At 45.9% G+C, this 21,226-nt stretch overlaps 2 protein-coding genes and 1 long non-coding RNA gene across 7 annotated transcripts in view; 2 read left to right on the top strand and 1 right to left on the bottom strand.

Annotated features, from left to right (window-relative positions):
• The window catches only part of LOC310684428 (interferon-inducible GTPase 5-like), a 95,575-nt gene extending 75,330 nt beyond the window's left edge, over positions 1–20,245 (top strand). For 2 of the 4 annotated variants that reach the window (XM_083455574.1, XM_083455575.1), the window contains one exon: positions 18,510–20,245. In XM_083455574.1, coding sequence (XP_083311700.1) covers positions 18,510–19,764 — 1,255 coding nt within the window. In that variant the 3' untranslated portion in view covers positions 19,765–20,245. Of the gene's footprint in view, positions 1–14,411; positions 14,555–15,264; positions 15,323–18,509 lie in introns of those variants that run through there. The other 2 variants (XM_083455576.1, XM_083455577.1) reach the window with 2 other exon arrangements.
• Positions 348–9,731, top strand: LOC310684932. Of its 2 annotated transcripts, XR_014514981.1 has the most exons (3): positions 348–368; positions 5,339–5,487; positions 8,151–8,232. It is a non-coding gene; the product is annotated as an uncharacterized lncRNA (long non-coding RNA). The 2 variants fall into 2 exon arrangements; XR_014514980.1 differs by lacking the exon at positions 348–368 and having other exon boundaries at positions 4,976–5,487; positions 8,151–9,731.
• LOC310684572 (uncharacterized protein) lies at positions 7,777–14,282 on the bottom strand. The gene is made up of 2 exons (XM_083455917.1): positions 13,892–14,282; positions 7,777–11,065 (listed from the first exon to the last, which is right to left on the bottom strand). The coding sequence occupies exon 2, from the start codon at positions 11,058–11,060 to the stop codon at positions 10,143–10,145; it is 918 nt and encodes a 305-aa protein (XP_083312043.1). The 5' UTR covers positions 11,061–11,065; positions 13,892–14,282; the 3' UTR covers positions 7,777–10,142.
• Positions 20,246–21,226: the final 981 nt, after the last annotated feature.

Here is a 21,226-nt window from a genome sequence, read left to right as displayed (position 1 = left end):
GCATTTTCATTGTAAATTAAATTGTTCTTATTGAGTTTTGACATGCAATACTGTCGTACCTTGGAAGTCGAATGGAATCTGTTCCGGAAGTCCATTTGACTTCCAAAATGTTCAGAAACCAAGGCGAGGCTTCTGGTTGGCTGCAGAAAACTCCTGCCGCAGAAGCCCCATCAGATGTTCGGCTTCCAAAAATAGTTCGCAAACCGGAACAGTCACTTGTGGCATTCTGGCTTGGTTCGATCCCTATATGGACCAGTTGCATATTCCTACATTGTAGGGAGTTGGACCAGATGATCCTCACAGTCCCTTCCAACTCTTTGATCCTATGAGACATCAACCTTTGCAAACAATGAAGGCTGCTGAACAAGGTATGAAATAGGGAGGGATTCCTCTCAGGTGAAACAGAGGTAAGCACTGTCAGTTTCCCAATTGCAGCTTTGTGACAACCTCACTGACCAGGAAAGCCTTTTTAAATTGCACAACACCTCTTTTAATGTTAGAATGTGAGGGTGCCGCCTCAGAAACTGCTCTCATCTCCCAAAAGAAACTTATCACTCTTTCAATAGTGAATGAAGTTTAGGGCATACAGAGTGACCTGGTGGTCACTCCATATTTCTTGCCTGCCACAGAAGAACAAAGTCACTAGGATTCTCAGGAACAACTGCCAGGTAAGCCATTCTTTGAATTCAGTAAGTAAAACCTTGTTAGGTCTGACAAATATATGCCCGTTATCCTGCCTCTGGCAGCCTTAGAATAAATGCAATTTCATACATATTTGAAACAGGGCAGCTGTTAGACATTCAGAACTGAAAATGTTAATTCTGGACATTTTATTAAAATTCAATCTGGAAATAGTTCTAGAAAAGCTAAGTCTTGTACTGCAGTGTTTTTTTCTTTCATAACTTACTTTATTTATCAGTTTCGGAAAATACATTTCTTATGTAGGTATTATTATTATTATTATTATTATTATTGATTTTCCAATATTGTTCCAATAGCAGCCTCATTATAGTAATACCAATTTTATCCAATTAATGTAATTATTAATGGCAATTATTCAAATGTCAAATTATGCAATTTAATTAAACTGGCCCTCTCACATGCTAGATCTGATAGCTTCATTCTTCTGCATTTTTTCTGTGTTCCAAAATTTTTATAATTTCCAGTCCATTCCTTTCAGATATAATAATTCCTTATTTAACAGCTACAGTTGTGATTTCTATTTGCGATGGTATATTAGGTAATTTATAAAATTTCAAGTGAAGAATTCTAACTGTAATCCTTGTTCTTTCCTGCGTTTCCCCCCATGATGTTTTCCCGTTCATATATGGTGTTGAATCTTTTATTCCTGCAACTGTTGATGGTTTCCCGGGAGAAGCAGTTATCCCAGAGTTTCCAAAAGTCACTGCATCGCTCCGTCCTGTGATTCAGCTTCCAGTAAACAATCCGTCTTTGCCATTTTCCCCAGCCAACCTAGGAAGAACATTCTGAATCCAGACTACAGATAGTTAATCCAGAAACTTCTATTCCCGCAGCTGGTAGACTCCTTTCCTCCCTGCCGCTGATTTATGGCCAATTGTCCTTATCTCAAACACATTCCTTTGTGGATAATGGAGGTTAGGGAGAACTTTGCTCCATATTTTCAAAGCACAGCATTGCCCTCCCCTTCCCTCTCAGTTCCTTTCTCTCATACACACAGTTCTAGTTTTGTTAAATTCCATATTTATAGTCCAGCTTCTCCCATCCTCTCTTGTATAGATATTTTATTAATAAAACTTGCATTCCGGGGAGGGTTGCCGTATCATAAATGTAGAGAAAAACTTTAATTAAGCAAACTGTGGCCTTCCCTCCCCCCATCCTCTCTTTCAACGAATGGAATCCACTCTCAATCCAAACCTTTTAGTTCCTTGTAGCTGAGTTGTATTCACTGTTTCTCATCTCATCTCTGGCATGCACCTGTAGTTTATTCCATTTAGAAACCAAATAGCAGGATAGCCTGTGCTTCCACAAACGGGATTGGGGTTGGGGGGGGTCGCGGCAGCCGGAGTGCTTCATGCACCCAGTGCCTTTGCCTGGCCCTCGCATTCCATGGGGAAGTGACTGCCAGGCAAACTGCAGGTGAGAGCTTAGTCCCTCTTCCAACCAAAGAGGAATGCAACTCCCACCAGTGCTTGCCAGACTGGCCAGTGATCAGGGATGATGGGGTTGTAGTAGAAGAAGCTCTGATAGAAAAGCAGTGGGCAACCTGTAGCCTATGTTGTTAAAACAAACAAATTCAGTTTTGTTTCATTGGGAATATTGCAAAATGAAAACAATCTCAATCTGGATTAAATATTTTAAGACCCTTCACAAGGCTCAACAATGTCAGCTCAAAAATGATTGTTCTTTAATGTATCTGTTGCATTGTTCTTTTACAGTTTGTTTGTGTTTTAATCTTAGCTAGTGATTGGGGTAGGGTATGATTTTCTTTGTATTTTAATAAGAAACTACCCGATTTGTACTTCTCAAACCAATATGTGAACCAAAGCACAGCTATCCTTCAAAATCTGGATATCTCTGAATGTTGCAGTGTGCATTTCTCCAACCAAACAACACATGCAGAAATTCATTCATTCTCAGTTGCTTGTCACCCAAATGTCTCCAAGTGACTTACAGCAAAAAAAGATATACAGTACATAATACCTTGAGGGGGGAATCACATTAATACATTAATATTCCATATAAACATGGAATCCATTTTAAAAAAATACCAAATAATGAACAAAGCAATAACCAGACCCATTAATTAACAGATAAACAAAACCTCAACCTTCCTCTAATCCAAAAACCATTCACATCAACCCATCAATCTTCCCTCTTTAACCTCCCTACTCCACCCAGAAGTCGGGTGTTGAGACCACCTGTTGCCAAACAGTGGCGGGTGAGTCCGATTTCCTCTAGAGACGGTCCAGTGTCTCTCCTCTCACTTCAGGGGGAAGCAGTAGCAAAGCAAAGGAGGAAGGCGGTAACAAAAGTTTTACCTACAAAGAATATGCAAAGGGGTGGGGAATTGCTTGCAAAAACGTACATGTTAGAATGTGCCAACAAAAATGTGGTTCTTGTTGGCACGAATTTTCTTTGTACGTGAACTTTCCTGAGGGCTTAAAGAAAAACAAAAATTGCTTTGGGAATGTGGAGAACTGAAGATCCGAGAGACGAGAAACAGAGAGAAACCAAAAGAGACAGCTTCATCTGTCCCTAATGCTGACAAAGTTTTTTAGCCATTGCCTTTAATTGTGGTTTTATTATGGTTGTGTGTGTTTTATTGTCATTACCAGTCACCTGCTGGTTCAGGTGACCAGCCTGCCTAGTCCAACATCCTGCTCTCACAGTGGCCAAGATGCTCAGGAAAATCATAGAGTTGAAAGAGACACCCCAGGGTCATCTAGTCCAACCCCCTGCAATGCAGGAATTTCAGCATGCAGTCCTTCATGCAGCCCACAAGCTTCTCCAACAGAGGCAAATTTACAGCGTTATTGTGGCTAGAGTCCATGGACAGCCTTGTCCTCCATGAATTCACTTGGGAGGGAGGAAATCCAATTCCTCTTTCAGCAAGCCTTCTAAGTGGAGATTATTTTTTTTGCCCCTATCAGCATCTGTACTGGATTTGAAATTGCTTTGATATACGCAATATTGTTAAATATGTCCGCTTGCGTGCAGGCAGGCAATTATATATGTTCTTTTTGTATTGTGTTGTCGTTTCAAAGGAAGTGATTCATCCATGAAAATGTTAATGGGTTGCTTCCAACACAACACTAAGTTACAAGTCAGTTAGTAGTATACAGTGGTACCTCGGGTTACAGATGCTTCAGGTTACAGATGCTTCAGGTTACAGACTCCGCTAACCCAGAAATAGTACCTCGGGTTAAGAACTTTGCTTCAGGATGAGAACAGAAATCGTGTGGTGGCAGCGTGACAGCAGCAGGAGGCCCCATTAGCTAAAGTGGTGCTTCAGGTCAAGAACAGTTTCAGGAATATTACTAACCTGAAACTGTTCTTAACCTGAAGCACCACTTTAGCTAATGGGGCCTCCTGCTGCCGCAGCGCCGCCGGAGCCCGATTTCTGTTCTTATCCTGAAGAATATTACTGGCCCAAAAATGGAAGCAAGAAGAATTACCGACGGTTGAAGAATGGAGAATGAAGTTAATGGACTATGCAGAACTAGATAAACTAACAGGAAGGATTCAAAACCGGCGGGACCAGAAATTCACAGAAGACAGGAGTAAATTTACGGACTACTTGAAAAGTATTTGTGAAGATCAGACGACGTTTGTAGGTTTGCAAGAAGTTTTGTGAGGAGTATTATTGGAAGTATTGCAAAAATGGAGAAGGGGAAGGATGATTTGTTAAGAGATGTAAAGGCAATATAAAGTTAAGAAGTGGTTAAAACGGTGGATCATCAGAGGTGCTGATGGAAGTCTAAAAAGATTGTATAAGTGATAAGCTTTGTGGTACATTTTATAATTTATATGTTAATAGAGAGAGAGAGAGAGAGAGAGAGAGAGAACACTTTCAGGTTAAGAACGGACCTCCAGAACGAATTAAGTACATAACCCGAGGTACCACTGTATTTACTGCGCAGGTGGGGCATTGCTGCAGATGGGAAAACTCAAGGGCCCTAGCTCAGGAGTAGGACATCTGCCCTGCATGCAGAAGGGCATGGATTCACTCCCTGGCATCTCCACATAGGGCTGAAAGAGAGCCCTGCCTTAAATCCTTGTTGTCTGCTCTGATTCAGCAGTGAAGATCAGGTTTTCCTGCAGAAAGCGGTGGGGGGTGGGGACCCATTTGACACAGACCAGGCAAGCTCAGACTTGTGCCTAGATAGCATGGGGCAAAGGGTAAGTGTGAATACTTCGTAGCCGAGTAAGATTGTCTTCCATAAACACGGTTTTAACAATGAGTCCGTAAGTGACTGTGGAGGCCAATTCCGGATCCACACGTCCTTCCACAGTGGGGACATTGGTTTCCGGGTGGCAGTTGATCACGATGTGGATTCCTCTCTGGAGGCATTGCAGAGCTAGAGACACCAATGGCCTGACTCAGTGTAAGGCACCTTGCTAAGTATAATAAGTACATTATCAAAACTTGCCGCACTGCTTATTTCACAGCTTCCACACGTGCAACTGTTCCGTTGGATTGCTTTATGACGCCAGCTTGAAACTCTGCCATCTGCTAATGCAAGGGATCTTGCACTAGTGGGCAGAAGGCTGATGCAGCCCAATGTCACCAAGTCCTTGGGTTGTTCTCTTTCCCTTCTCCATCATCGCTACAATGCAGCTCTGCTTCCACCCTCAGGTCATCCCTTCTTGTAGTCTGAGGCGTCAAGCTTTGAGTGGGGCTTTGCACACAGAGATTTCAAAAAGGAAAACCTGCAATGCTGTCTCCACCCATCCTCTGCTTTTCCTTGGTTCTCCTGGGTGCAGCTGGTGCTCAGAACGCAAGACGTAAGTCTATGGTACTTATAAACGTGTTCACATTCAATGGATCGCTGTACATTTCCTTCCCAAAAGGTTCACAACTCAGGGCTTGTGTTTGAGCCGAGGCTGTTCTGCAGCTTCTGCACCTGCGAGATGAAATACGAAATGTGTGCCCTTGCACAAGTGTCTCCTCAGTGAAAAAGAAGAATGTTCCCAGCCTATAGGAATATGCCTCATACCAAGTCAGACTATTGGTCCATTTATCTCAGCACTGTCTATAATGGCTGGTTGCAGCTCTCCAGGATTTCAAACACAGTCGTACCTTGGATCCCAAACACCCTGCGACTTGAACGTTTTGGTTCCCGAACGCCGCAAACCCGGAAGTGAGTGTTCCAGTTTGCGAACGTTCTTTGGAACCCAAATGTCCGGCGTGGCTTCTGATTGGCTGCAGGAGCTTCCTTCAGCCAATCAAAAGCCGCGCTTTGGTTTCCGAACGTTTTGGAAGTTGAACGGACTTCGGAACGGATTCCGTTCGACTTCCGAGGTACCACTGTATGCGTCTCTCACAGGTCTGCCTGGAGATGCTGGGGATTGATTAATAATAATAATAATAATAATAATAAATTATTTATACCCCACCCATCTGGCTGGGTTTCCCCAGCCACTCTGAGCAGCTCCCAACAGAGTAATAACACTAATAATTTTTTTAAAGCGATAAAACATCAAACATTAAAAACTTCCCTAAACAGGGCTGCCTTCACATTGAACCTAGGACCTTCTGCACTGAATACATGTGCTCCACCACTGAGCTACAGATGCTGCTAACACTTTTGTCTGAGATGCTTTGTGTTTTTTAAAAATTGTCTATAGGGAACATGCACAAGAACTCAAACCAGACCAGGAAGAGCGCTGATCCATCAGTTTCCATTTCAGGAATAGCAAAAAAGTTGTTAACTTACCTACAGGTTGAGCATGAGGGAAGTCTGTAACTTCTCCCTCATCAATAACCGAAGTCCACCATATTATTGTTCCTTCTTCCTCGTTCTAGGTCCTGCCCGCTCCCTCCGGAATGTGATTTGTTTCACAAGGCCTGGATATGCCCCGGGGAAACCACCTGTGCGTCTCAGCCCAGAGGCATCCACCCCTACAATGACGTTCCAAGAATAGATTGCACCCTTCCCTATTCAGCCAGGACAGCTCTGCCAACCAGGCCCAGTTTGCACAATCAAGGTCACGACCCGCACAAAATTATTGCATCACGGATACACCTGGGAGGAGTGCCGCCTGGTGGGGAAGGCCGGCTCCCCCTAAGGCCCAACTAAACACACCTGGTTTAGAGTTCTGTCGCTGATTTTTCATTAAGCAGCCAGTGTGATGGACCCCAGAGTCAGACCGAGACTGTGGCCTGGCGGGAAAGATGGCCTTAACCCTTTGGCTCCTGTTGTGACCCCGGTTGAAATTCTCCCCAATCCAACTATGCCTGCTATTCACGATGGAATAAAACCTCCCATTGATTTTAATCTTTAACAACAACAAAAGAGAGTTGTTTAACCACCAATCTCTCTTCCTAGGGAAGGACTGCTGTAGCTCAGTGGCAGAATGTCACGGGTGCAATCCCCAGGATTTTCAGTTAGCAGAGGTGCAATGGTTAAAGTGTTGGACCAGGAACTGGGAAAGCTGGGTTCAAATTTCTACTCAGCAATGACGCTCCCTGACCTTGGGCTGGTCACCACCTCTCACCCTGACCTACCACACAGGGTTGTTGTGAAGATAATATGGAGAGAGCTATGTATGTCACCTTGAGCTCCTTGGAGGAATAATAATAATAATAATTTCATTTATAAAAAGACATAGAATGAGAAAAAAGAAAGAAAAAAGTGAGTGAAAATGAAAAAAATCCTGTTGCATTATCATACATTGATATACAGTTGTGCATACAGGGGTACCTCAGGTTACAGATGCTTCAGGTTAGACGCTTCAGGTTACAGACTTTGCTTCAGGATGAGAACAGAAATCGTGCTCCAGCAGCGCGAGGCCCCATTAGCTAAAGTGGTGCTTCAGGTTAAGAACAGTTTCAGGTTAAGAACGCACATCTGAAACGAATTAAGTTCTTAACCCGAGGTACCACAGTATTATTATTGTCCTAATATTTATTGAATGAATGAATGAATGAATGAATTTATATACCTGGAGGCCTCAGGGCAGTTCACAAAAAAGATCACAATACATAAAATCCAAATAAAAACAATAACCCCCCCCCAAAAAAACCCACACATAATTGTCAATAACCTAGTATATTCTGTGTAAACTCATTCCATTTTTTGTCCATTATTTTTATTGATTTTCCAAAGTACAACCCAATTTTCACAAATGATTACACATTGATACCAAATTAATACAATTTTAATTAAATGACTTCTCACTCACCAGTGTAAACTCACTCACTGTATTTATCCATGGAAAGCCTGCGTCTGAAAGCTGTCTGTTCCTATGTTACAAATGTTGTCAAGCCATTGATTAAGGGGAAATGTGTCTCCATTCTTCCAATTTACCCGTATCAGTCTCTCGGCCACCATTAGGGCACACAGAATCCATTTTCACTGTCCTGCTGCCAACTTCCATACAATAGGTCTATAGTTCAAAAGCACAAGACACTGAGAAGGTGACCAAAGTCTGATTTCTCTTTCCAGCTACATCCTCTTCCATGACTCCTGTGGCAGGTCACACAACAGCCCAGTTGCAATACTCGAAAGGCAGCCATCGCACCTTTTTAGGGACACCCAAGCTCCTGGATGTTCCTGAAGAAAACACAGCATCAATGGCTGCCCAGGACAGCATCAACAAGGCCACAGACCAGACTGCAACTACAGCTACAACACCCAGTCTGAAAGTCTATAGCAAGTGGCGCTATAGAGAGACGCCCAAGACAGAAACCCAGAAGGACCCCCAAGTGAGTCTTCTGGCCAGAATTAGGCAGAACACAGAAGAGGCTCCTTTTTGGATTAAGAGGTTGGGAGGAACTTCTACCATCTGCTGCACTCCTGCTACCGGCTCAGCAAGCTACAGCATCCTAGAGGGAACCACGGTGCGTGGGATGAGAGGACAAGATGAAGCAGATGGAAATAAAACGAGGACAGCTGTAATTCAAAACAACCAAGACCTGGGGCACCTTGCCCCATCACAGCCTGACAACTTCAAGCCAAGCCCTTCCTCTGGTCCACGCCCATACCAGCCGCTAAGGTCAACCCCTATGTTTACTTCTCCACCAATGGATGCATCGTGGTCGGTGACAGAGCCCAACACCAGCACTAAAGGAGGCGCAATAGACCACCGCTCTCCTGTGCTGGTTTTCCTCTTCTTTCTCTTCCTCCCTCTTCCCCTCTGTATACTGTGCTGGCTCGGGGCACGAAGCAGGCGCCCTGATGATGCGTAAATTGGGCAGGGGGAGATTTGGTGGCATTGGGGGGCATGGGAAGCAGTGGTGTCTGGTGGGGAGGAAGACAGGGAGACAAACAGTAGGTGGCGCCAGAGCCAATGACAGGGAGAGGCAGCTCACCCTGGTTTTGTCCCCATCCTCCTTCCTGCTGAGTTCTACAAGGGCAATACTTCCAGGAATAAGATGATGAGAGGGAATGTCACCCCATGGACCGGGTGTAAGAAGACAGGCAAGCATGGGTTGGCTGCAGCTGGTGAAGACTATCACCCAAAGGGACCAGCCACACACTGGTGGTAAAAACTCCCCTATACACAGTATTGTCTACACTGACTGGCAGCTGCTCTTCAGGGTTTCAGGCAGGGGTCTCTCCCAGCCTACCTGCAGAGGATTGAACCTGGAACCTTCTGCATGCAAATGCAGATGTTCTGCCATTTGCGCTATGGCCCTTCTCCCAGACTTTTCCATGCCATGTTATGAAGTGCTGCTTTAGCAACGAATGGATGAGGGTCAAGGCTGCTTTGCAATTCCACCTGGCGGCAGAGCAGAGGGGAAGCAGCACAGGAGGGCTGTGTCACTGCCTCTGCTCAAAGACCAGCTGTGATTGGTCCACCATCAGGAGCAGTAGCCAGTCGCATCAGGCCTACCAAACAGTTTCCAGTTGCTTCCCAACAGGTCCTTAAAAGGACTTTAAGAACTAGTGCCCTGGCATGCTTCCTCCTCCATCCCCACCCCTTTTCCTTGTGTGTTGTGAAAGCCTGATCATATCAGTTGCTCTGGGCGCCTTTTTGGCTAGAGTATTGTATACATGTTGTAAATAATAAACAAATGAACAAAAGCATTTGGGGTTCAATTGCTGCCTAGTCTTCCTAATCTGTTTGCATCACCCATCTCCGGAGGGGTGTGGCCCCAACCAGAAAGGTTCCCTGTGAGAAAATGTGGCTCTTGGGTTGGAAAAGTTCCCTATCAGCCCATGGATCAAAAGGAAGCTACTCTTCAAAATCAGTGCTTATCCGAATTTTATCAATGCAGTTTCCCCAACTCAAATTGTGTTCAAAAATACATAAAAGTATGGTTGAGCGTGCATAAAAATCCATGACTTTGTGAAAACAACATACAAAACACATTTAATGGGGGGGGGGCTGTTTGCCAAAATGTGCACATGTTCTGCCTCTCTCATGTTTGGGGGAAACTGTGAACCAGTCTTTGTAGAGGCGAGAAGAGGCGAGCTCCTTTCGTAGCTCTGATTTCACTCTAACTGCAGAGGCTTCCTCGCATGTGTTTGCGCATGATTTTTGTTCCCATGAAAGAACCGCACAATGCTGGTCCAGGAACCCGAGATCCTGATCCGGTAGTGAATGAGGCCTCCCCGTACGTCATAGATATTGATCTTATTCTCCCCTTCGCCAGAGGCAAAGTTCAGCACCTGCCCGCCGCAGTCTACAACCATGTGGGCATTGTCCTGGACGCAGAACGGCTCCTTGGCAAACTCTTCCACTGCAAACTCCAAGCAGTGCCCTAGTTCCTCAGGAAGAACCCCCCAGGAGCGCAAGCTCTGCCTCACTCTCAGCAGGTCTCCGACGCTCAGCGGCTCCTTGCGAATGGCCAGCCTCGCAAGGTACATTTCGGCCGTCCGCTCTTTGATATCACACTGGATCCGCTTGTATAGGACATATACAGAAATCTGGCAGTCCCCCTTGCCAGACCGAAACTCTATGGGGGGTCCGCCGCACTGGATAACCAGCTGGGCATTTTGCTGCACAGACCAGGGCTCCTGGAGAAAGGCATCAATGGCCTTGTTGAAACAGGCTTGGAGTATGTAGTTGACACCATCCAGCCGATCGCGGTGCCTTAGGAGATTCTCAGCTGTCAGTGGTTCGTAAGAGGGCAGCAGGTTAGCCACGTACAACAGGGCATCCTTCATGATATTGAGGACACTGGTGGGCTTCCACAATTGCTTGGCTGTCACAGCAACCTCGTGGTCCGTGCCCATGGGGGAATAATCCACTTTGTTCATGGCTAGCCACATCGTGGAGAGGAGAACAGCAAGCGCCACCACGACCACGGCGGTCAGCAGTTTGTTCATGAATCTCCAGAGCTGAGCTGTAAGCCAAGGGATGACGATGCTGAGAGCCCATTGCAAGACAGTGCTGAGGACAGAGGCCATGTTTCCTTTAAAAAGAAGGGAAATATCATCAGTGCTGGGGGGTGGAATTCATTGGCGGTTTTTGTTTCCACAATTTAAAATAAAATAATAATACAGTGGTGCCTCGCAAGACGAAAATAATCCGTTCCGCGAGTCTTTTCGTCTTGCGGTTTTTTCGTCTTGCGAAGCAAGCCCATTAGCGGATTAGCGCTATTGACAGTTTAAGGGCTAAAAACGGCTTTTTAAGGCTTAAGGGATTAGTGTTTTTGCTGCTAAAATGCTTTTAGCAGCTTAGCGCTTCAGAAAAAGGGGTTTTGGAGCGAAAATAAATCGCAATAATTTTCGTCAATTTTCGTCTTGCGAAGCAAGCCCATAGGGAAATTCGTCTTGCGAAGCGCCTCTGCAAACGGAAAACCCTTTCGTCTTGCGGGTTTTCCATCTTGTGAGGCATTCGTCTTGCGGGGCACCACTGTAATAATAATTTATTATTTATACCCCGCCCATCTGGCTAGGTTTCCCCAGCCACTCCGGGCGGCTTCCAACAGAATATTAAAATACAATAATCTATTAAACATTAAAAGCTTCCCTAAACAGGGCTGCCTTCAGATGTCTTTTTAAAAAAGGTAAAGGACCCCTGACAGTTAAGTCCAGTAGCGAACGACTCTGGGGTTGCGGTGCTCATCTCGCTTTACTGCCTGAGGGAGCCAATGTTTGTCCACAGACAGTTTTTCAGGGTCATGTGGCCAGCATGACTAAGCCGCTTCTGGCGAAACCAGAGCAGCGCACAGAAACGCCATTTACCTTCCCGCCAGAGCAGTACCTATTTATCTACTTGCACTTTAATGTGCTTTCGAACTGCTAGGTTGGCAGGAGCAGGGACTAAGCAACGGGAGGTCACCCGGTCGCGGGGATTTGAACTGCCGACCTTCCGATCAGCAAGCCCTAGGCTCAGTGGTTTAGACCACAGCGCCACCAAATCAGGTTAAAGGTTCCCCACCTCTGGTGTCTAGGACTGCAGCCTTTGTCAACTGATCATCTGGGTTAATCCATCAAGCCATCCATAGATATACAGTAGAGCCTTGGTTCTCCAACGGCATAGTTGACGAACAAATTGGCTCCCGAACACTGAAAACCTAGAAGTAAGTGTTCCGGTTTTCGAACACCGAAATCCGACACACCTTCCGCTTGAGTGCAGGAAGCTCCTGCAGCCAATTGGAAGCCACGCCTTGGTTTTCAAACTGTTTCAGGCGTCGAACGGACTTCCGGAATGGATTAAGTTTGAGAACCAAGGTTCCACTGTGCTTGAAAGGTGCCTTCACAATTAACTGGCCAGCAAATCCAAATCTATAGTTTTTAAATTTAAAAATACAGCTGGTGCCACCCATCATCTAAAAAGAGGCTTTCCCACCTGTGTGTGTGAGAGAGAAAATAAAGAGCATATTGATGGAACGTATGCAGGCTTGCATCATCTAACTGAAAACTTTGCTATGTGCACCACCTTTTATCCTCCAGAGCAAAACTCAACAGATTTTGCAATGGTCCTAGAAAAGGGAGGCATGTAGGCATGTATGTCCCATTGCCTTAGGTGTGACATTCCTGATACTTTCTTACGCAAGACGGTGAGGGTGGGATTGCAGCCTCAAGGTGTTTGCACACACTCACCTGCTAGTGCCACAAAAAAAATAGTTTTTCTCAATCCATTCATGTTCATCTCCAAAATGCTTTCAGTCCAGATTCATTCTAGATCCTGCCATGCACAACAGTGGGCGTGGATACTTAAGTCTTATTAGGAAACCCTCAGAGCAGATAAAACAAGCACTTCTTCATGCAGAACCTAGTTAAGCTACAGAACTCCCTCCCACGGGAAGGAAGCGATGCTCACCAACTTAGATGGCTTTAAAGCTATCTAAGCCTTAGAAGGCTAGCTAGACTGCGACAGAATGCGGCAGCTAGATGGGTGTCTGGGAGTGGCCACCGAGACCATATAACCATATAAGACCATATAAGGTCTTGAAACACCTACATTGGCTCCCGGTACGTTTCCAAGCATGATTCAAAGTGTTGGTGCTGACGTTTAAAGCCGTAAACAGCCTCGGCCCAGAATACCTCAAGGAGCGTCTCCACCCCCATCATTCAGCCCGGACACTGAGGTCCAGCTCCGAGGGCCTTCTGGTGGTTCCCTCACTGCAAGAAGTGAGGTTACAGGGAACCAGGCAGAAGGCCTTCTTGGTGGTGGCGCCCTCCCTGTGGAATACTCTCCCTTCAGATGCCAAGGAAACAAACAACTATCTGAAGGTAGCCCTGTTTAGGGAAGTTTTTAATGTCTAATGCGTTGCAATTTTCATGTGCTGGAAGAAGAAGAAGAAGAAGAAACTTTTATTTGTATCTTGCCCTCTCCGGCCAAGACCAGGCTCAAGGTGGCTATAACATCAAATATAAACATTGATATAAAATCAAACAATAATTAAACCACCTCTTAAAAACAACTCAGGGTAAAATTAAAATCAGGATTAGATGTCTTTCCCCAGGCCTCCCAGAGTGGCTGGGGAAACCCAGCCAGATGAGCGAGGTGTAAATAAAGTTAAAAATTTTATTATACAATAAGCCAAACTGTTTCCCAGAAGAGAACTTCAGTTGCAGATTCCGGTTTCTATCTTGCACATGTCCTATCAATAAATCCTCCTCTGGTTCTTGCCAAACGAACCACTGCGTCCTTAACGTTACAAACCTGACTGCAATCCGGATGAGCAGCAGAGAGTCACCTGCACTTCCGTGTGGAATGCGATCTGGGGAAGAAATAAAAATCCCCTATGAAAAATTACACCTGCCTCCTCAGTGACTGAAGTACTTACATATCGCACGCCGCCGTTTCTCCGTCCTCTCCTTCAATGACAACAATCCCAGTCTGTTAACTTCTCAGTTTCGGGTTCCTGCAATGCACGTGACTCCACCTTGGCGCACGGCGCTGCCTCTAACAGCGCGCAACGAACAGGTCCTAAAGTCGGTTTTCCCCTTACTCGGTTCAGGGGAAATAAAGAAAAAAAGCGTTTGTGTTCTCCCCGACTGACGCGATCGTGCCATTTCTCTCCCTTGCAAAATAAATAAAAAAATAAAAAAGCATTTTACCTGCTTCGATTACTGCCTTTATAAACAAATATATTTTCTCCCCCGCCGCACACTTCGCACGCACTTTTGGATGTGCACCACACAGCAAATTTTATGGTAATTTCACCCCTCCCCCCCCCCCCGCTTAAAAATAATAGCGATTCTGTTGCGGTCCGAACTCATTCCTTCCACCAGGAGGCAGCAAGGAACAATAAGCAGCTTGGAAACCGAAAGTCGATCGTAGATGCACCGGGAAATCAGGGCGCTTCTGGAGCCGCCGCGCGCGCAAAACAAAACGGCCGCCCCTCGGGAAACCCCCTCAGCGCCCCCCCACTCCAAACGATCTGCTCCACATTCTTTCCTAGGTCACTCTGCTGAACGTCTGGATCGCCACGGATTTGCCTTGAAAGGTATGCGGGGGGGGGGGGCTGGCGGGGTGGATGGGGATTGGAGAGGAGCTGGGGGCGGCTGGCCAAAGTTTAGCCAGAGCTGAGTTCAGATGGCGAGCAATTCAGATTGCAGGGAAAGGGAGGCTTCCCCTCAAAGCGGCTTGCTCGGCAAGATCAAGAGATTCCCTTCGCCCACCCCGCCTCCCCACCGGTGGATCGCTGGGAATCTGCCACTTGAGGTCGCGGGAGGACAGCTTGAGTCCCGCCTGCAAAAGGACGGGAGGCAGCGGGAGGGGTTGGAAAGAAAATGTGGATCGGCGGCGCAAACACTTGACTCGGAAAACCAGCCTCCCATCCATCTGGATCCTGGAGGAAGCGAAGATCCGGCTCTGACACCTAAGTGGACTTTTCCGTTTCTGTTTTGTGCTTTTTCGGAGCGGGGGCCAATGTCGCTTCAGTAGGTGGTCCTTGGCTTAAAATGTTTGGAAAGTGTTGCTGCCTTGGCTTAAAATATTTGGAAACTGTTGCTGCCTTGGAGGTACTTAAGAAGCAGGAAGTGGCTCAGGATACGGCGCTCAAAAACAAGAGCGCAGGACAACAGATGCGTTGCTATTAGTCATAGGGAACCTCCAGCGTCAGGTGCAGTATATGCCGCCAGGTATTGACTAGGAAGTAAATAGCTCCCGCCTTCCTGCTGTGCGTCTGGGAAGCGTCTGCTTAGCCACACTGGAATGCAGGATGGCAGAGTGCGTTGGACTTTGGGCCGATGCAGCAGGGCTCTTAATAATGGTAACGTTAATAGCAACAGCAACAGCTTCTTACTCTATCAGCGCAGAACACCTAGCCAAGGAGGACCAAAATTGAGAAGATCCATAATTGGTGTAGGACTGTAAATTATGTGATGTGTTAATGCGAATTGAAGTCGTTAAAATTGCAGCTGCGGTACTGTATAAGGGTTTATTATTCTGAATAGCGTGCATTGGAATTTATAAGTTTTTAGAGTGCAGAGTTAAAGTAAATAATCAATTCTAGCACGGAGGGCAACAAAATAATATAATTTGGCATCTGAACAATCGGCATTATTAATCGTATTATAATTTGGTATTATATTTTGGTATGGGCAATGAGGCTTTTATTGAGTTATAGTAATTGAAAACTAGGGATGCGGGTGGCGCTGTGGGTTAAACCACAGAGCCTAGGGCTTGCCGATCAGAAGGTCAGCGGTTCGAATCCCCGCGATGGGGTGAGCTCCCGTTGCTCGTTCCCTGCTCCTGCCAACCTAGCAGTTTGAAAGCACATCAAAGTGCAAGTAGATAAATAGGTACCACTCCGGCGGGAAGGTAAACGGTGTTTCCGTGCGCTGCTCTGGTTCGCCAGAAGCGGCTTAGTCATGCTGGCCACATGACCTGGAAGCTGTCTGCGGACAAACGCGGATGAGATGAGCGCCGCAACCCCAGAGTCGGCCACAACTGGACCTAATGGTCAGGAGTCCCTTTACCTTAATTGAAAACTAATAGAAATTATTACACACACACAAAAAGAAAATCCATAATGGAGAAAATCCATGGGGGGGCGGGATTTTGACCTTGCCCAAACAAATTTTGGCCTTGGACAGAACACCATAATTACGAAAGATTACCAAAGTCTGCCCCAGATTCTATTACTATGCTTCGGCATCAGTGCTGTGTATTTTGTAAGTGATTATAATGTTCTATAATTTTCCCCCAAGGTTTTTTTCTTTCTTCCTTTCTTTCTAAAAGCAAACAAAAACTGAAATGCAATGCAAAGGGTTTCCCTCTTTTGTGAAATTAGCGGTGTCTCACAGGGCATAGGAAGTGAAATGCTCTCACTTGTATGTGGGTGTCTTAAAGGTCAACGTGCTGTGTGTGTTAAGGCAAACTGACTGTGACATTCATTCTGATTTGTTTGCAGAGTTATGCAAACAACTTTCTGTTGCACTTTTCCCTTATCACAAGAAGCGAATCTTAGCTAGCCACTGACGGTTCATTGTAGACAATATTAGTATTAATCCAGTAATGGCCAAACTTGGCCCTCCAGCTGTTTTGGGACTACAATTCCCATCATCCCTGACCACTGGTCCTGTTAGCTAGGGATGATGGGAGCTGTAGTCCCCAAACAGCTGGAGGGCAGAGGTTGGCCATCACTGGATTAATCCAAATAGGCCAATGGTCTCAAGTTGGAAAAAGGCAGCTGTGCAGAAGAGGGGATTTCAACAAAAAGAGCTTTTTTCACCTCTGGTCCAGCATCTTGTATTTACCGTGGTCAACCAGATACCCATAGTTTTAACTGCACTGCCTGAATCAGTGCTTTCTTTTCTCTGCCCTAAACCTTCCAACATACAGCTTCCTTGGAGCTGGAGAAACATTTCTCTTGAGTATTTGCTTGTCTCCAGAGCTCCTTGTGTGAATTAGGCCCCTTAAGTTGGTTCTGAAAACATTTAGCAGGGAGGTATAGTTGCAGCGTAGAATGGGGAGGAAATCCAGGGCTAGGTAGCAAAAGGAAGTGGTTAGGCCATATATAGAGCTGTGTGGGAATGAAGCTGAGAGGCTGGGCTGTGAGCGGGTGCCTGCATTTTCAGGATACACATTTAAAACAAAGGAGGAGAGGAGGAGGAACCGAGATGCTTTGAAGAGAGGGAATGGCCATTTTGGACGACAGTGCAAGGATGAAAAGGAGCTAGCCAGAACCAAATTGGATAGGGTGAATTGTTGGTTCGCTGTCAGCCAAATACCGTGGCACTTTCAGGTGGAGAAAGTCAGGCCTGAAGTAGGGAGAGAGAGGACTCTCCTTAACTAAGGCTATAAAGCTGCAAACTGATGCTTTGCTGAGCAAACACCTGCTGGCCTGAGACCTAGTCCAAGATGGCTGCCAAGAGACGAGGTGAAGCAGAGGTTGGCGAGAGCAGACCCAAAAGGTGTGTTTCCCTTCAGGCAAGTTTCACTGATAACTAGCACACGGGGGTTACAAGATCAAGGAACAAAGAGCATTTTGGCCACTTTCTTTGAGTATAAACAGTATTTTGTTATTAATACCTTGCTGTCTTTCTCTGGGGAAAATGTTTCATTTTTAATCATTGCATTTTCCTATGGAAACTTAAAGTTCTGCTCATTCTTCATTATTATTATTATTATTATTATTATTATTATTATTAATTTGATTTCTCACCTGACCCTTTGCAAGAAAGTCCCGGTGGGGATCGCAACAATTTAAAATGCAATGCTTGAAATGGTTTAAAACACCCGGAGGTGTTGCTTCAGGATGCAAGCACTGTGGAACGGGAATGATACAATGAAGGTGTTAGGCGCACATTTGTAGGGAGGGGATTCCACAATTTAGGGGCTGCCATTTAGGGCGTTAATCACTAGTGCAATAGTGTTTAAATTGGCTACGCACCAACAGTTTATGTGATGCTTCTCTTTCACCCTGAGAAAAATGGAAGTCAAAAGTCGGCTTGAGGGCCCCATTCCTTACAGTCAAGCAAAAGACATTATCAGAGTTCAATGGCAAAACCCAGCAAAAACATGGAATTGTAGGGCAGCTGAGGGGTATGGCCTGAGGAGAGTTCTGAGGGCCATATAGAGAGGCCTGGAGGACCACATTTGGCCCAAGGACTTTTGGTTCCCCACCTGTGGACTAAACAAAAAGGAAGCAGGCTATTGGGTCTTACTTCAGAGGTCGGAGCCAGGCAGCCCTAATTTCCCCCATCTTGATAACCTCTCACATAACAAATTTTGGATGGAATAAGGCCCTATTTATAACATAAACATTATTCAACCTTTTCTCTTTCTCTAAATATCCAGCCCAGAGCTAAGCTGGCTGCATGGCTCTCTAAATGAAAAAAAGGTGCCCTGTTTCTCCTCTGCTGATGTCTCAGATGTGGAACACATTGCCCCACAATAAGTGAAACTTGTTCAATGTCTCCTTATGTGTCACATTCTCTCCCCCTTCCTGCCAGGCCTCGATACGATCCTATGGCAGTTCAGCCGCCACCGGATTCCCAAAAGCAAGCCGCTGCCTATGCAGAAGAATATGATATCATCACCGAAGAAGACATCGAAGAGATTAGGGATGCACTTGAAGGAGGAAGAATGGCAGAAGCAGCGTCCAAAATATTGGAAAACCTGCAAGCTTTGGAGAATGCCCGGCTGGACATTGCAGTAACGGGAGAGTCTGGCGCCGGCAAGTCCTCGTTTGTCAACGCCATTCGAGGCCTAGGGGATGAAGACGAAGGATCTGCCGACACGGGGGTTGTGGAGACCACGAAGGTGCCCACTCCTTATCCACACCCCAAGCACCCCAACGTGACTGTGTGGGATCTACCCGGAATCGGCACTCCAGATTTCCAGTCCAGCACTTACCTGGAACAGGTCAACTTCTCCCGCTATGACTTCTTTATTCTCATTGCCTCAGAGCGCTTCAAGTCCAACCATGCCCAGTTGGCGCAGGAAATCCAGCGGCTGGGCAAATGCTTCTACTTTGTGCGCTCGAAGGTAGACGCAGATCTAGAGGCCACCAGAAAGCGCCGGCCAAAAGCCTACGACGAGGAGGCGATACTGAGGAAGATTCGAGAGAATTGCAAAGAGTGCCTTCAGGCCCAAGGAGTGGCTGCTCCCCAGGTCTTCCTCCTTTCCAGCTGGGAGCTAAACAAGTACGACTTCATACAGCTCGAGGAGACGCTGGAGAAGGAGCTGCCAAGCCACAAGAGACATGCCTTCCTCATGGCCCTGCCGAACATCTCTTTGTCCATCTTGCAGAAGAAGAAAGAGGCCTTGCAGAAGCAAATCTGGAAGCTGGCTACCATCTCATGCGGAATAGCAGCTGTGCCCATCCCAGGCCTCTCTGTAGCTTGCGATATAACTATCCTGGTTAAGTCTCTTTCGGAATACCGTCAGAACTTTGGCCTAGATGACGAATCCCTCATCAAATTAGCGGAGAAGGTTGGCAAGAATGTGGAGGAGCTTAAAGAGGTGATCGAGTCACCGCTGACCAAAGAAATCTCCAGGGACCTCGTGGTGAAGATGTTAACCAAAGCCGGTGGTGGGGCATTGATGCTGGTGGAGTACTTTGCCAGCACGATCCCTGTATTTGGCTCCGTGACAGCTGGAGGGATATCCTTTGGAACCACGTATTACATGCTTTACAGCTTCCTAAACGAGGTGGCAGGTGATGCTCAGCGTGTCCTCATCAAGGCCTTCGAGTCTGATGTTTGAAAGAGTTCTTCAGATCTCGTGTAGTGGACCATGATGGGTGCTAAGCTTCTAAATGGATGGAATGGCACCGAATCAAACAGAGCTCTGTCCTACAGTTCTCGAGGTTCTTTGGGGAAAGCTATAGCAGTTAAACTAGAATGAAGCTGAAACTTGTCATGTAGACGTGAGCCATATGCATTTGACTGGAGGCTTTTGGATCAGCTTGCTTCCTTTAGTGAAAAACTGGATGATGAATGTTTAATTTTGTTTTAATGTTACCACTCTAATGACTTTATAACTAAAGCCAAGATTGTGCTATTTTATACCTGGTGAAGCTCCTCTGGCAATGTTCAGGGCTTAACTTAACAAATAACTGGAATACAAATCAGTTCCCTTTTTACTAGTGGTTCAAGCCACAGATTGTGACAACCTGAATCTTTAGGCCTGTCTTGCTTTCCTTTCTTTTTTTTCTTTTGGAATAATAAAAGGTGTCTAACCTAAAGCATTAGAGTATACAAGTTCCTTGGTTTGAAGCAGAAGATTTAAAACAAGTGGCATCTTCTCATTCATAAGTAACTCTGACCCAGGTCCTGTTGCCCTCTAGGAAAAACTTTTATCTGGCCAGCTCCAATCCTGTTAGCTATACTGGATCTCCAGGTTAACTTCTAGATTCAGTATTTAAGCAATAGCCTATACCAAGGAGAGAAAAAAATAAAGGCTGGGAGAAATTTTAATGGGATGAGGCACACATTTTCCACAAGCCTTCTGGGAGCTGTAAAAAGGTAAAGGTACCCCTGCCCGTACAGGCCAGTCGTGTCCGACTCTGGGGTTGCGCGCCCATCTCGCTTAAGAGGCCGGGGGCCAGCGCTGTCCGGAGACACTTCCGGGTCACGTGGCCAGCGTGACGAAGCTGCTCTGGCGAGCCTGCACCAGCGCAGCACACGGAAACACCGTTTACCTTCCTGCTATAAAGCGGTACCTATTTATCTACTTGCACTTAAGAGTGCTTTCGAACTGCTAGGTGGGCAGGAGCTGGGACCGAACGATGGGAGCTCACCCCGCTGCGGGGATTCGAACCGCCGACCATACGATCGGCAAGTCCTAGGCGCTGAGGTTTTACCCACAGCGCCACCCGTGTCCCAGGAGCTGTAGGTAAGCCCAATAACATTTTATTGAGATTTTAAAAATGCATTCTTTGGCAAATGAAATACTGAGTTTGGCTAATAACCCAAGGAAGTTTAACCAATTTGTTAAGCAAATCCTCTCTATTGATGACCCAGTGATACAAACTTTAAGACCACGATTCTGAGTACATGTGTTGCTTAACAAGCAAGACTAGTAAATTATGGCTTTGGTTTGATAAACTGAATTCATACAACGTATGTTGGAGCTACTTATTAGGAACCACAATCTAAATTTTCATGTTTCTTATAAATTCTGTTCTAATCAAACATGGTAAGGGGTTGTTGTTGGTTTTTTTTTG

The sequence above is a fragment of the Podarcis tiliguerta genome (assembly GCF_965153285.1).
Source record: "Podarcis tiliguerta genome assembly, chromosome: 8".
Classification (NCBI taxonomy): Eukaryota; Metazoa; Chordata; class Lepidosauria; order Squamata; family Lacertidae; genus Podarcis; species Podarcis tiliguerta.
Note: the sequence above shows the minus strand (reverse complement) of the source record. Positions and strands in the feature narration are given on the sequence as shown.